This window comes from Sus scrofa, chromosome 4 (genome assembly GCF_000003025.6).
Source record: "Sus scrofa isolate TJ Tabasco breed Duroc chromosome 4, Sscrofa11.1, whole genome shotgun sequence".
Classification (NCBI taxonomy): Eukaryota; Metazoa; Chordata; class Mammalia; order Artiodactyla; family Suidae; genus Sus; species Sus scrofa.
In genome coordinates, this window is record NC_010446.5 from 89593416 (window position 1) to 89605355 (window position 11940).

Consider the following 11940-nt stretch of genomic DNA (forward strand, 5'->3'; position numbering starts at 1 on the left):
GGTTCCCCCTCCTCAGGGGTGGCTGTCACTTGTGTGACCAAAAGCACTGCTTCCTGGTTCTCCAGCCAGTCACACATTTCTTCTTGTTGCCAGAGGCTGATGCCCTGGGACCTTCAAGGGGAGGAGGCCCGGAGGGCAGGGCCTGCAGCCTGCAGTGGGCAGGGCCGGGCAGGGCCTGCATGCTTGCTCTCCCCATAAAAGCTCAACACTTGCCCCCCATCAGGACTCTACTGCAGACAGTAGCCCTGAGCCTCCACCTGGCAGGGAGTTCTCAGCTCCTGGCATCTGTGAGGAAGGAAAGGAGGGAGCTCTCTGTGCTGTGAGGAAGGTGTTTCTGAGTCTGAGAGATGGTCTGCGTGTGGGGAGGCAAGATGCCAGCTCAGGTCTGGTCTTGGTCTCAGGGATGGGGAGGGATTTAAGGAGAAAGGAGCCCATGGCCAGTGAAGTATTTGTAGGGCTGGATAGGGGTGGGGGCTATTCGAGGAGGTTCCCCAACGGCTAGAAGCCCATAACCTTTCCATTTGAGGTTTTCTTAGTGTAAGGTGAGTGCGGAGAAAAAGAGTGTGTTCAGGCAAAGAGAAGAAAATTTATTAGAGGGAAAAGGAGAGGGTGACTGACCCTTGAGAAGAGCCAGCGCCCCGCCCCCCACCCTTCTCTCGGGGCCTTCTTAATCTCCCAGGATGGGAAATTGGATTCCCTGAAGCGTGGGGAGTTTAGTTTATCTTTCGCCTGCAGCTGGACTCTGGTGGTCACACAGTCATGGGAAGTCAGAGGTGTCTCACGGTAGGGTGGTCTCATAATCCTTTTTTTTTTGGTCTTTTTTGCTATTTCTTGGGTTGCTCCCTCGGCATATGGAGGTTCCCAGGCTAGGGGTCAAATCGGAGCTGTAGCCTCCGGCCTACGCCAGAGCCACAGCAACGTGGGATCCGAGCTGCATCTGCAACCTATGCCACAGCTCCCGGCAACACCAGATCGTCAACCCACTGAGCAAGGGCAGGGACCGAACCCGCAACCTCATGGTTCCTAGTCGGATTTGTTAACCACTGCGCCACGACGGGAACTCCTGGTCTCATAATCTTGAGAAAGCTGGAGGTGTGTGGTGTCCCACAGTGAAAGGGGGGAAAGAGTCTCATAGTCTTGGAAAAGGAGGCACCAGTGGCGAAAACAGGATGTCCCCTGAGCAAGGTGGTCAGTCTCATGGGTCAGCATAAAGAGCCATTTTAACAATGAGCCCCCATGTAGCCCCTAACACTTACTCAGAAAGTTCAGGGAGAAAGGATGGGAGGAAAAGAAAGGATGGTCCAGCCAGTAACCTTAGGCATCTCTTTTTCCCCTTAGAGGAGTTTTGGGGCCCGATTCTGCCTCCTGCTGTTCCTCTCTGTGGCCACCAGAGGGCAGAGTGCAGGTAAGTCTCTGAGGAGCAGCAGTTTCTTCAGCTGCCCTGAGGTGTGCAGAGGAGCAGAGGGACTAGAAGCTGGGCTGCAGGCTGAAGTCCTAACACAGAGGGGAAGTCATGGAGATGCACAGAGGCCAACCTTGCAGCCAACCTGATGTGTCCTGGGTGCTGATTGCTGGCTTCTCCGTGGGTCTGGTCTGAAGAAGGTAGGGTGTTAGTTAAGCCACACCCTGGGGCTCCACTCTGTGCGTTAGGTTGGCTGGCTGGCTCTGGGGAGCCATGGTAAAGTCTGTTCCGTTGTTGCTACTCCTTCTCCTATGGCCTTGGCCTGGGGATTCCCTGAAGGAGCTGGTGGTCAGGGCTGTATGACAGAGGAGGCTCAGGGGCGGCATGGTAAAGACTGCCCCCTTCTGGGTGAGCTAGGGGAGGAGAGAGAGAAATTAGGAGTTTGGAATTAATATGCACATGCTACTGTATATAAAATAGTCAAACAACAAGGACCTCCTGTGTAGCACAGGGAACTATACTCAAAATTGTGTAAAAACTTATAATTGAAAAGAATCTGAAAAAGAATATCTATATGTATATCTCCAAATTACTTGGCTATACTCTAGAGACTAACACAATATTATTAATTAACTCTATTTTATTTTTTTCTAAAAAGACTGTTCCCGGAGTTCCCGTCATGGCGCAGTGGTTAACGAATCCGACTAGGGACCATGAGGTTGCGGGTTCGATCCCTGGCCTCGCTCAGTGGGTTAAGGATCTGGTGTTGCCGTGAGCTGTGGTGTAGGTTGCAGACGTGCCTCGGATCCCGCGTTGCTGTGGCTCTGGTGTAGGCCGGTGGCTGCAGCTCCGATTTGATCCCTAGCCTGGGAACCTCCATATGTCACGGGAGCAGCCCTAGAAAAGGCAAAAAGACAAAATAAATAAACAAATAAATAAATATTAAAAAAATAAAAAAGGCAGTTTCCTTCTAGATACTCCTACTCCTATGGCTCTGGCCTAGAGATCCTAGAGGGGGCTGGGTGGTGAGGGCTGTGTCCAGGGAACAACCTTGACTGATCCCCATTCTCACAATTCTACCCCTCAGAATAGGCACAGTGACATTTTTTTGGCCTCATGCTCCCCATGTGGAGGTTCCTGGGCCAGGGGTTGAACATATGCAACGGTAGTGACATCGTTGGATCCTTAACCCGCTGTGCAACAAGGGAAGTCCATAGTTTTCATTTCTAAATTTTACTTATTTTTATTTTTAAACTTCTCTCCTAGCCCCTCAGAATTTGTTACAATTTTCTGTGTTCTCTTATTTATTTATTTTGCTTTTTAGGGCCACACCTGCGGCATATGGAGGTTCCCAGGCTAGGGGTCTAATCGGAGCTGTAGCCACTGGCCTACACCACAGCCACAGCAACGAGGGTTCCGAGCCGTGTCTGCAACCTACACCACAGCTCACGGCAACACCAGAACCTTAACCCACTGAGCGAGGCCAGGGATCGAACCTGCAACCTCATGGTTGCTAGTCAGATTCATTTCCACTGTGCCACTACGGGAACTCCCCAGTTTTCGTTTTAGTTGAGCAGAAGAATTTGAGTGTTGCGTCTGTACTAGATGTGTGCCAGCTGGTCTTAGCAGAGAGGACCCTGACCTCTGGGGCCTCACAGCACAGTGATGAGCAAATGAAGTGGGCAGAGGCTGGGAGCCCATGACCAGGAAGGGTGGTTCGGTGGCATCAGACTCTTAATGAGAATTATCTCCACATCCTCTAGCAGCGACCCAGTCTGTGGAATGGTTCCCGGAGAACGAATCGTGTGCCCCTTTTCTGTCTTTCCTGCCTCGGAGCTGCAAGGAAATCAAAGAAAGTTGCCATAGAGCAGGTGGTGAGTAATAAACTAGTCCAGCACATCCCCTTTTGGCTTTTTAAATTATTATTATTATTTTTAATCTAAAGGAGATCCCAGTCATGGAGATCAAGAGGAATGTGCCCGAATTGCGTGTCTGCTCTGAGTCCAGCTTCCAGCCAAGGAGCTGTCCAGTGGGAATACTGAGGCTTTTGGGGCCCCCCTGCCTCTGGCACAGCAGACATGATTTTCTGAACACAGGGAGAATGCAGTGATCCAGGTGACTCTTAGGCTGGTGGGCAGAGCTGTGATGAGTCTAAGCTATTTCCCTCTTTTTCAGCTAAAGTGTTAGCCTGCCGCAGTTTCATAGATGCTGGCAGAAAAGACGAGCCTCCTGAGGTGGAGACAGAGAATGTGTTATTCACAGCCACAGCAGTAGTCAGAGTATCAGCTTTTCCCTGTGCTGTCTCCCCGATCCCAGTCCCAACAGGGTGATGTGAGTAGGGCCAGGAGACATCTGAAGATGCAGTGGGTTTGCCAAGCAGGCTGACAGATGGGGCTGGAAAAGGTTGGGCAAGCCTTTTTATTTTCGTTTTCATTTTATTTATTTTTTTTTGTTTTTGGCCGGCCCACTGCACATGGGTCCAGGAGAGGATCTCTGGGCTTAGGGAACCTGAATGTTATCTAACAGGCAGTGACCGTGCCTGCCATTTACTCTGACTTGTAGAGGCCACATCCTGATGTGGTTGGGTGCTGATTTCTGGCCTCTCCTGGCCAGAGAAGGAGGCGCTGTTCAGAGGGAGTTACCATCTCTGTCTTCTAGGATGTTTGCTCTATAAAGGCTTTGAAAAGATAGCAGGGAGCAAAGGCAGGCATGTCCCTGCTCATAGATGATGTGAAGCGAATTGTCCTCCAGCAAATGGATTGTGTGGAGCCTTCTGAATCCATTCTTTTCTTTCTTGCTTCCTTTCTTTTTCTTTTCTTTTCTTTTCTTTTTAGCTTTTTAGGGCCTTTCTTTCTTTTCTTTTTTTTCTATTTTTGGCTTTTTCGGGCCACACCTGTGGCATAAGGAGGTTCCCAGGCTAGGGGTTGGATTGGAGCTGTAGCTGCCAGCCTACACCACAGCCACAGCAACGCCAGTTCCGAGTTGTAGTTGTAATTGTAGTCTGTGACCTATACCACAGCTCATGGCAATGTCGGATCCTTAACCCACTGAGTGAGGCCATGGATGGAACCTGCAACCTCATGGTTCCTAGTCAGATTCATTTCTGCTGTGCCACGATGGGAACTCCTGAACGCATTCTTGATTCCGAGGGTCTTTCTGGGTGGGGGTCTTGAGAAGAACCCTGTGGTCTCAGACAGGGGCCTGTGGGCTGGTTCCCTCTGCAGATGGCCTGTATTTCCTCCGCACTGAGAATGGTGTCGTCTACCAGACCTTCTGTGACATGACGTCTGGGGGTGGTGGCTGGACCCTGGTGGCCAGTGTGCACGAGAATCTCATGGCTGGGAAATGCACGTTGGGTGACCGCTGGTCTAGTCAGCAGGGCAGCAGGGCCGACTACCCCGAGGGAGATGGCAACTGGGCCAATTACAACACCTTTGGGTCTGCAGAGGCGGCCACCAGCGATGACTACAAGGTTGGTGGCCCTGACCACCCAGCTAGGAAAGGGTAGTTGCTGTGTGTGGCTGGACCCCAGGGTGTGGAAGGGAGGGTGGAGGGTGGGGGTGTGGCGGTAGGGCTGGGGAGGGAGAAAGAGAGGATTCCATGTCTTTTTTTTTTTTTTTGTCTTTTGTTTTTTGTAGGGCCGCACCCGCATAGAGAGGTTCTCAGGTTAGGGGTCTAATCAGAGCTGTAGCCACCAGCCTATGCCACAGCCACAGCAGTGCGGGATCTGAGCCGCATCTGCAACCTACAGCACAGCTCGAGGCAATGCCAGATCCTTAACACACTGAGCGAGGCCAGGGATCGACCCCGCAACCTCAGATTCATTAACCACTGAGCCACGATGGGAGCTCCAGCATTCCATGTCTTGAATCACAACCTCCTCCCAGGCAGTCTGCTGGGTGGTGAGGCACTGCCACCTAGTGGAAGGGGGTGTCTGAGTGCTGCTGGCCACCTGTGCGCCTGGAGCCCAGACCTCTCAACTCAGCAGAGGGCTGAGTGTGGGGTCTGCTGCTGGTTGGGCTTCATGGGCTGGTCAGGCTCATTGCATGTCACTCTCTAGAACCCTGGCTACTATGACATCCAAGCCCGGGACCTGGGCATCTGGCATGTGCCCAACCGGTCTCCCCTGCAGCAGTGGAGGAACAGCTCCTTGCTGAGGTACCGCACCAATACTGGATTCTTCCAGAGCCTGGGACATAATCTGTTTGGACTCTACCAGGTATATGGGGCCACTGGCTGTGGGTGGGGGGTTCTTCCTTTGGTGAATGGAGAGCCAGGTCTTGGGGTAAGGAGTCCGTCTGCTCTGGGTCCCTTTTCACTAGCAGGTGCCTGTGTTTGGCTTTCTCCTACCTGTGGGTCACTGTGATACCTGGGCTGCCTCTTTCAGAGGGATAATGGGCCAGGCAGGGGGAGAGCCCTGTGGGAGAGGGAATGGGGGCAGCGAGGGAGGAGGACAAGGGGCTGGAGGCTGGTGAGGGACCTGGCTGTGGAGAGAAGGGAATCCCTGTTATCCAGGCCGATTTCTACATAACAAGAGAACTGAGGGCGCTAAACCCCCGACTTCCCCATGTGGCAGCCTCTCTACTGGCCTCACACAGCCTCTGTTTTGGGTCCTTGCAGAAATACCCAGTGAAATACGGAATAGGGAAATGTTGGACTGACAATGGCCCAGCCATTCCTGTTGTCTATGACTATGGCGATGCTCAGAAAACTGCGTCTTATTACTCACCCTATGGACAAAGTGAGTGTCTGCTTCCCAAGCCCAGTCATCAGTCCTTTCCCGCACTCTTGGAGCAAGTGTAAATACCAACAATTAATACTTGCTAGCACTTATCGAGCATGTTCAAGGTGCCAAGCTCTTACAGAGGAACTTTTTCTTTTTCTTTTTTTCTCTTTAGGGCCGTACCTGCAGGATATGGAGGTTCCAGGCTATGGGTCCAATTGGAGCTGTAGCTGCCAGCCTACACCATAGCCACAGCAATGCAGGATCTGAGCCGAGTCTGAGACCTATACCACAGCTCAGGGCAACGCTGGATCGTTAACCCACTGAGTGAGGCCAGGGATAGAACCTGCAACCTCATGGTTCCTAGTCAGATTTGTTTCCGCTCTGCCATGACGGGAACTCCTATAGAGGAACTTGCCATGGTTCAGTGACATTTAATTATCATGAGAAAACTATGATGTTAGAATTCCTACCTTCTCCATTTTATAGGCTCTAAACTCAGGCTTCTTAACCAAAAGCCTGTAAGACCTCTTGTAATAGTTAAGGCAAATTTAGGCTAATGTTGACAGGTGAGAACATTCGAAAGTGGTGAGGAAAATTCACATTAGTTATGATGGATACCTATTATTATTAGTATTTTTTTTCGGGGGGTGCCGCTCCTGCCACATATGGAGATTCCAGGGGTGGGGGTCTAATCGGAGCTACAGTTGCTGGCCTGCACCACAGCCACAGCAGCGCAGGATCCAAGCCGCATCTGTGACCTATACAACAGCTCCCGGCAACGCCGGATAGTTAAGCCATTGAGCAAGGCCAGGGATTGAACCCACAACCTCATGGTTCCTAGTTGGATTCATTTCTGCTGTACCACTCGGGAACTCCCGGATACCTATGATTTTTAAAAAGGCGTATTTTTCAGCAAAATAAAGCCACAGAACTTAAGTCTTTAGCGGGAGGATAAGAAAGCAAGGAATGGTAGGTGGGAACATAAAAGCTCATGGTAACTGGATGCAAAGTGTGCCAGCAGGAGCGGATGGCCCATCCCATCATTGTTTATTCCTGCTGGACCTCGGGCACTGTGCTTGCTGATCTTTCAGTGGAGTCTAAGTTCTCCGAAAGCCTTAGGCAGACAAGTGACCTCTTGTGAGCCCCAGCCTTGGTCTTCTTGCCCCCGAAGAGGAGAATTTCTCTTCCATGTAAGCTCAGGGCCAGGATGTAGCAGCCACTGTCCGCAGAGGTGCTGGGCTCCCTGCCCTGTTGGTTTAGGGCATCCTGAACTAGTCAAAGGGAAGCTGGTTCTAGCTCCTCCTTCGAATCCTTGGCTCTTTCTCTGCCTCTTCTTTTCCAGCGGAATTTGTGGCAGGATTTGTCCAGTTCAGGGTGTTTAATAACGAGAGAGCAGCCAACGCCCTGTGTGCTGGGATGAGAGTCACTGGCTGCAACACTGAACATGTGAGTTTGGGAAGACCCATGATTTGTGCATTTGTGTGTGTGTGTTCACCTGCAGGGGGTGTGTTGATGTGTTTCTCCGTGGCTTGCCTTTTTACTCTTTTTTTTTTTTTTGTCACTTGTTTTTTGCCTTTTCTAGGGCCACACCTGCGGCATATGGAGGTTCCCAGGCTAGGGGTCTAATTGGAGCTGTAGCTGCCGGCCTTTGGCAGAGCCACAGCTACACCAGATCCGAGTCACGTCTGTGACCTACAGCACAGCTCACCGCAACACTGGATCCTTAACCTACTGAGCAAGGCCAGAGATCGAACCCGAAACTTCATGGTTCCTAGTCGGACTCGTTAGCCACTGAGCCACGATGGGAACTACGTCTTTTGACTCTTTCGATGGTACTTTGTAGACATAATTTTTCAATTGTTATCATTCTTTTAAAAATTGAGATATGATTGACATGTATCAGTGTATGAGTTCCGGGGTGTAACATAATGATTCTATGTATTTATAAATCGTGACATGATCAGCATAGTAGAGCCAGTCACCATCCACCACCACACATTGCCACAAATAATGTTTTCTTGTGATAAGAACTTTGAAGATCTATTCTCTTAGTAACTTTTATCACATACAATACAGTATTCTTAACTATAGTCGCCATTTCATCCCAGGACTTATTTTATTTATTTTTATTTTATTTTATTTTGTTTGCTTTTTAGGGTGGCACCTGTGGCCTATGGAGGTTCCCAGGCTGGGAGTCGAATCGGAGCTATAGCTGCTGGCATATGCCACAGCCACAGCCACAGCAATGTGGGATTCGGGCCATTTCTGCAACCTACACCACAGCTCACAGCTAGGCAGGATCCTTAACCCACTGAGCGAGGCCAGGGATCGAACCCACCACCTCATGGTTCCTAGTCAGATTCGTTTCTGCTGTGCCACAACGGGAACTCCCCCAGGACTCATTTTGTTTTGTTTTGTTTTGTTTTATTTTATTTTGTATGAGAGAAGGGTTTTTTTTTTCCCCTCATGTCTTTATTTATTTATTTTTTCTGCTGTACAGCATGGGGCCAATTTACACATACACGTATTCATACTTTTTCCTCCTATTGTTGTGTTGTGACGTAAGTATCTAGACATAGTTCTCAGTGCTACACAGCAGGGGATCTCACTGTAAATCCATTCCAAGAGCAATAGTTTGCATCCATTAACCCCAAGCTCCTGAAGCCTCCCACTCCCTCCCTGTCTCCCCACCGGGCAGCCACAAGTCTATTCTCCAAGTCTATTATTTTCTTTTCCGTGGAAACGTTCATTTGTGCTGTATATTAGATTCCAGTTATAAGTGATATCATATGGTATTTGTCTTTCTCTTTCTGACTTATTTCACTCAGTATGAGAGTCTCTAGTTCCATCCATGGTGCTGCAAATGGTGTTGTGTCATTCTTTTTTAATGGCTGAGTAGTATTCCATTGTGTCTATATATATACCACATCTTCCTAATCCAATCGTCTGTTGATGGACATTTGGGTTGTTTCCATGTTTTGGCTATTGTGAATAGTTCTGCAATGAACATGCGGGTACATGTGTCTTTTTTAAGGAAAGTTTTGTCCTAATATATGCCCAAGAGTGGGATTGCTGGGTCATATGGTAGTTCTATGTATAGATTTCTAAGGTAGCTCCATACTGTTCTCCATAGTGGCTGTACCAGCTTACATTCCCACCGACGGTGCAGGAGGATTCCCTTTTCTCTACAGCCCCTCAAGCACTTGTTATTTGTGGGCTTATTAAAGATGGCCATTCTGACTGGTGTGAGGTGGTACCTCATGGTAGTTTTGATTTGCATTTCTCTTATAATCAGCGATGTAGAGCATTTTTTCACGTGTTTGCTGGCCATCTGTGTATCTTCCTTGGAGAACAGTCTGTTCAGGTCTTTTGCCCATTTTTCCATTGGGCGGTTGGCTTTTTTGCTGTTGAGTTGTATAAGTTGCTTGTATATCCTAGAGATTAAGCCCTCGTCCATTGCATCATTTGAAACTATTTTCTCCCATTCTGTAAGTTGTCTTTTTGTTTTCTTTTTGGTTTCCTTTGCTGTGCAAAAGCTTGTAGGTTTGATTGGGTGCCATTGGTTTATTTTTGCTCTTATTTCTGTTGCCTTGGGAGACTGACCTGAGGAAATATTCATGAGGTTAATGTCAGAGAATGTTTTTCCTGTGTTCTCTTCCAGGAGTTTGATGGTGTCTTGTCTTATATTTCAGTCTTTCGGCCATTTTGAGATTATTTTTGTGCATGGCGTGAGGGTGTGTTCTAGTTTCATTGTTTTGCATGCAGCTGTCCAGCAATGCTTGCTGAATAGACTTTCTTCTTCCCATTTTATTCTCCTGCCTCCTATGCAAAGATTAATTGACCATAGGTGTCAGGGTTAATTACTGGGTTCACAATTCTGTTCCACTTGTCTGTCTCTGTCTGTCTGTCTTGATACCAGTACCATACTGTTAGGAGTTATTTTATAACTGAAAGTTTTTATCTTGTGAGCACTGGACATGATTATTGCCAGTGAAGTCCAATATCTATATCCTCACATATGATTAGTACTTGAATGCTCGGTTTACAAAATATTTCTACATGTTGAGGTCATGAACGTATTCTCCAACATCCTTCTTCTTCTTCTTTTGCTTTAGGGTTGCACCCATGGAGGTTCTCAGGCTAGGGGCTGAATCAGAGCTGTAGCTGCTGGCCTACACCACAGCCACAGCAATGCTGGAGCCAAGCCACATCTGTGACCTATACCACAGCTCGGATACCCAACCCACCGAGTGAGGCCAGGGATCGTACCTGCGTCCTCATGGATGCCAGCCAGACTTGTTTCCGCTGAGCCATGATGGGAACTCCAAGGCAGCATCTTCTTGATAAGGTTGGATGAGCAAGGGTGGATACACAGGCAATGGAGTCTACAGTTCTTGAGGCGCTAACGAATATGGGGCATGGAAAGTGAGGGAGACTGAAGAGACTTCAGGTTTTCGTTTTGGGTGACTTAGTTCTATCCATGATGGTGGAAGGCAGCTATGCTCACCACTATACCCCCAACGCTGTGGTATCCATTAGGATGGGTGACAAGAAGAGGACTAAGTTCAGGGGCAGCAAGAGAGAGAATTCATTGGGTTTTGCTCAATGGCGTTTTAGATCTAGAGCCATCTAGGTGGAGATCTCCAGGTGGCTTTGGATATGGGTTTTCAAGCAGAGACTGAGGAGGAGACTGACGCCATATGATCATGCTGGTATGTCATGGGAGGTGAGGAGCCATAATCGGGAGAGTGAGGTGTGGACAGAGCCGTGAAGAAGAGCAGCTGGGGGACTGATTGAGCCAAAGAGGGGCTGAGGGGACGGAGAAGAACTATAAAAAAGGTAGAAAGGATTTCAGGAAAGAGCATGACCTCAGCGTCCACTGGAGGGAGAAGTTTTACCTGGGATTGGGGCAAAGCCAATTAGGACCACAACCACAGATACCTGCAATTGTCCCACTAAGTCTCAGTGGTGTCCCCAGCACACCCCTCTCTATGTCTCTTCTCTCTGCTCCCAGCACTGCATTGGTGGAGGAGGATTCTTCCCAGAGGGCAATCCTGTGCAGTGTGGGGATTTCTCCGCCTTTGACTGGAACGGATATGGAAGACACGTTGCTTACAGCTCCAGCCAGGAGATAACTGAGGCTGCTGTGCTCCTGTTCTACCGCTGAGAGCTGGGTGGTGGGAGACGTGGAGCCCAGTCCTAACCCCAGGTTCTCAGAGATGGAAACACAGAATGCTAACAAGGAGGAGAGGAGAATAAACCTCGTTTTTTTCCCATTCTGTGTTTTTGAGTTCTTTGTACAAAGTGACTGAGACCCGGAAGGATCTTTTCAAAATAATGCCTCTTGTTCTGTGGATTTCCTCTTTAGACCCCCTGGGTTTGGAGCGTCAAGTCTCAGGTCCCAGCATACATGTTTTCCCCTTCTTTCTAGGGAACTCCTGAGTGAGACTGAAGACCAGAGGAAAATCTTGTGAATTTTCCTACCATGCAGTTCTTGGTTAATCCAATAAACATCATGAAGAAGAAAAGATGATGATGATTGAGATTCAGTAGGAAAGAAAGAAATGGCAGGGTCAAACTGCCTGCTCCCTTTATTCCCCTGCCTTTGATACTCAGAACCATGTTCCCAAAATGATTCGAGTGGCGGTTCCAATGTGCTTCCTTGGGGATGGTTCTCAGAGCACCAAGAAATTCATAGACCACCAGCTGCGTGTCCTGCAACTCAGCTAAACTTTGACCCACAGATGCCAGGAGACAGTTTGAGGTCCCAGTGTGAAAGCCTGTGTCCTACAAGACTGTCCCTCGAGTCTCC

General features: G+C 49.0%; 1 protein-coding gene across 2 annotated transcripts; it reads left to right on the forward strand.

Annotated features, from left to right (window-relative positions):
• LOC110260310 (intelectin-2-like) lies at positions 215-11404 on the forward strand. Of its 2 annotated transcripts, none has more exons than XM_021089554.1 (8): positions 215-383; positions 1339-1405; positions 3169-3276; positions 4627-4874; positions 5463-5621; positions 6023-6143; positions 7471-7574; positions 11143-11404. In XM_021089554.1, exons 1-8 carry the CDS (start codon positions 348-350, stop codon positions 11293-11295), a joined length of 996 nt encoding a protein of 331 aa, XP_020945213.1. In that variant the 5' UTR covers positions 215-347; the 3' UTR covers positions 11296-11404. The 2 variants fall into 2 exon arrangements, with proteins under 2 accessions (XP_020945213.1, XP_020945212.1); XM_021089553.1 differs by having other exon boundaries at positions 216-383; positions 3166-3276.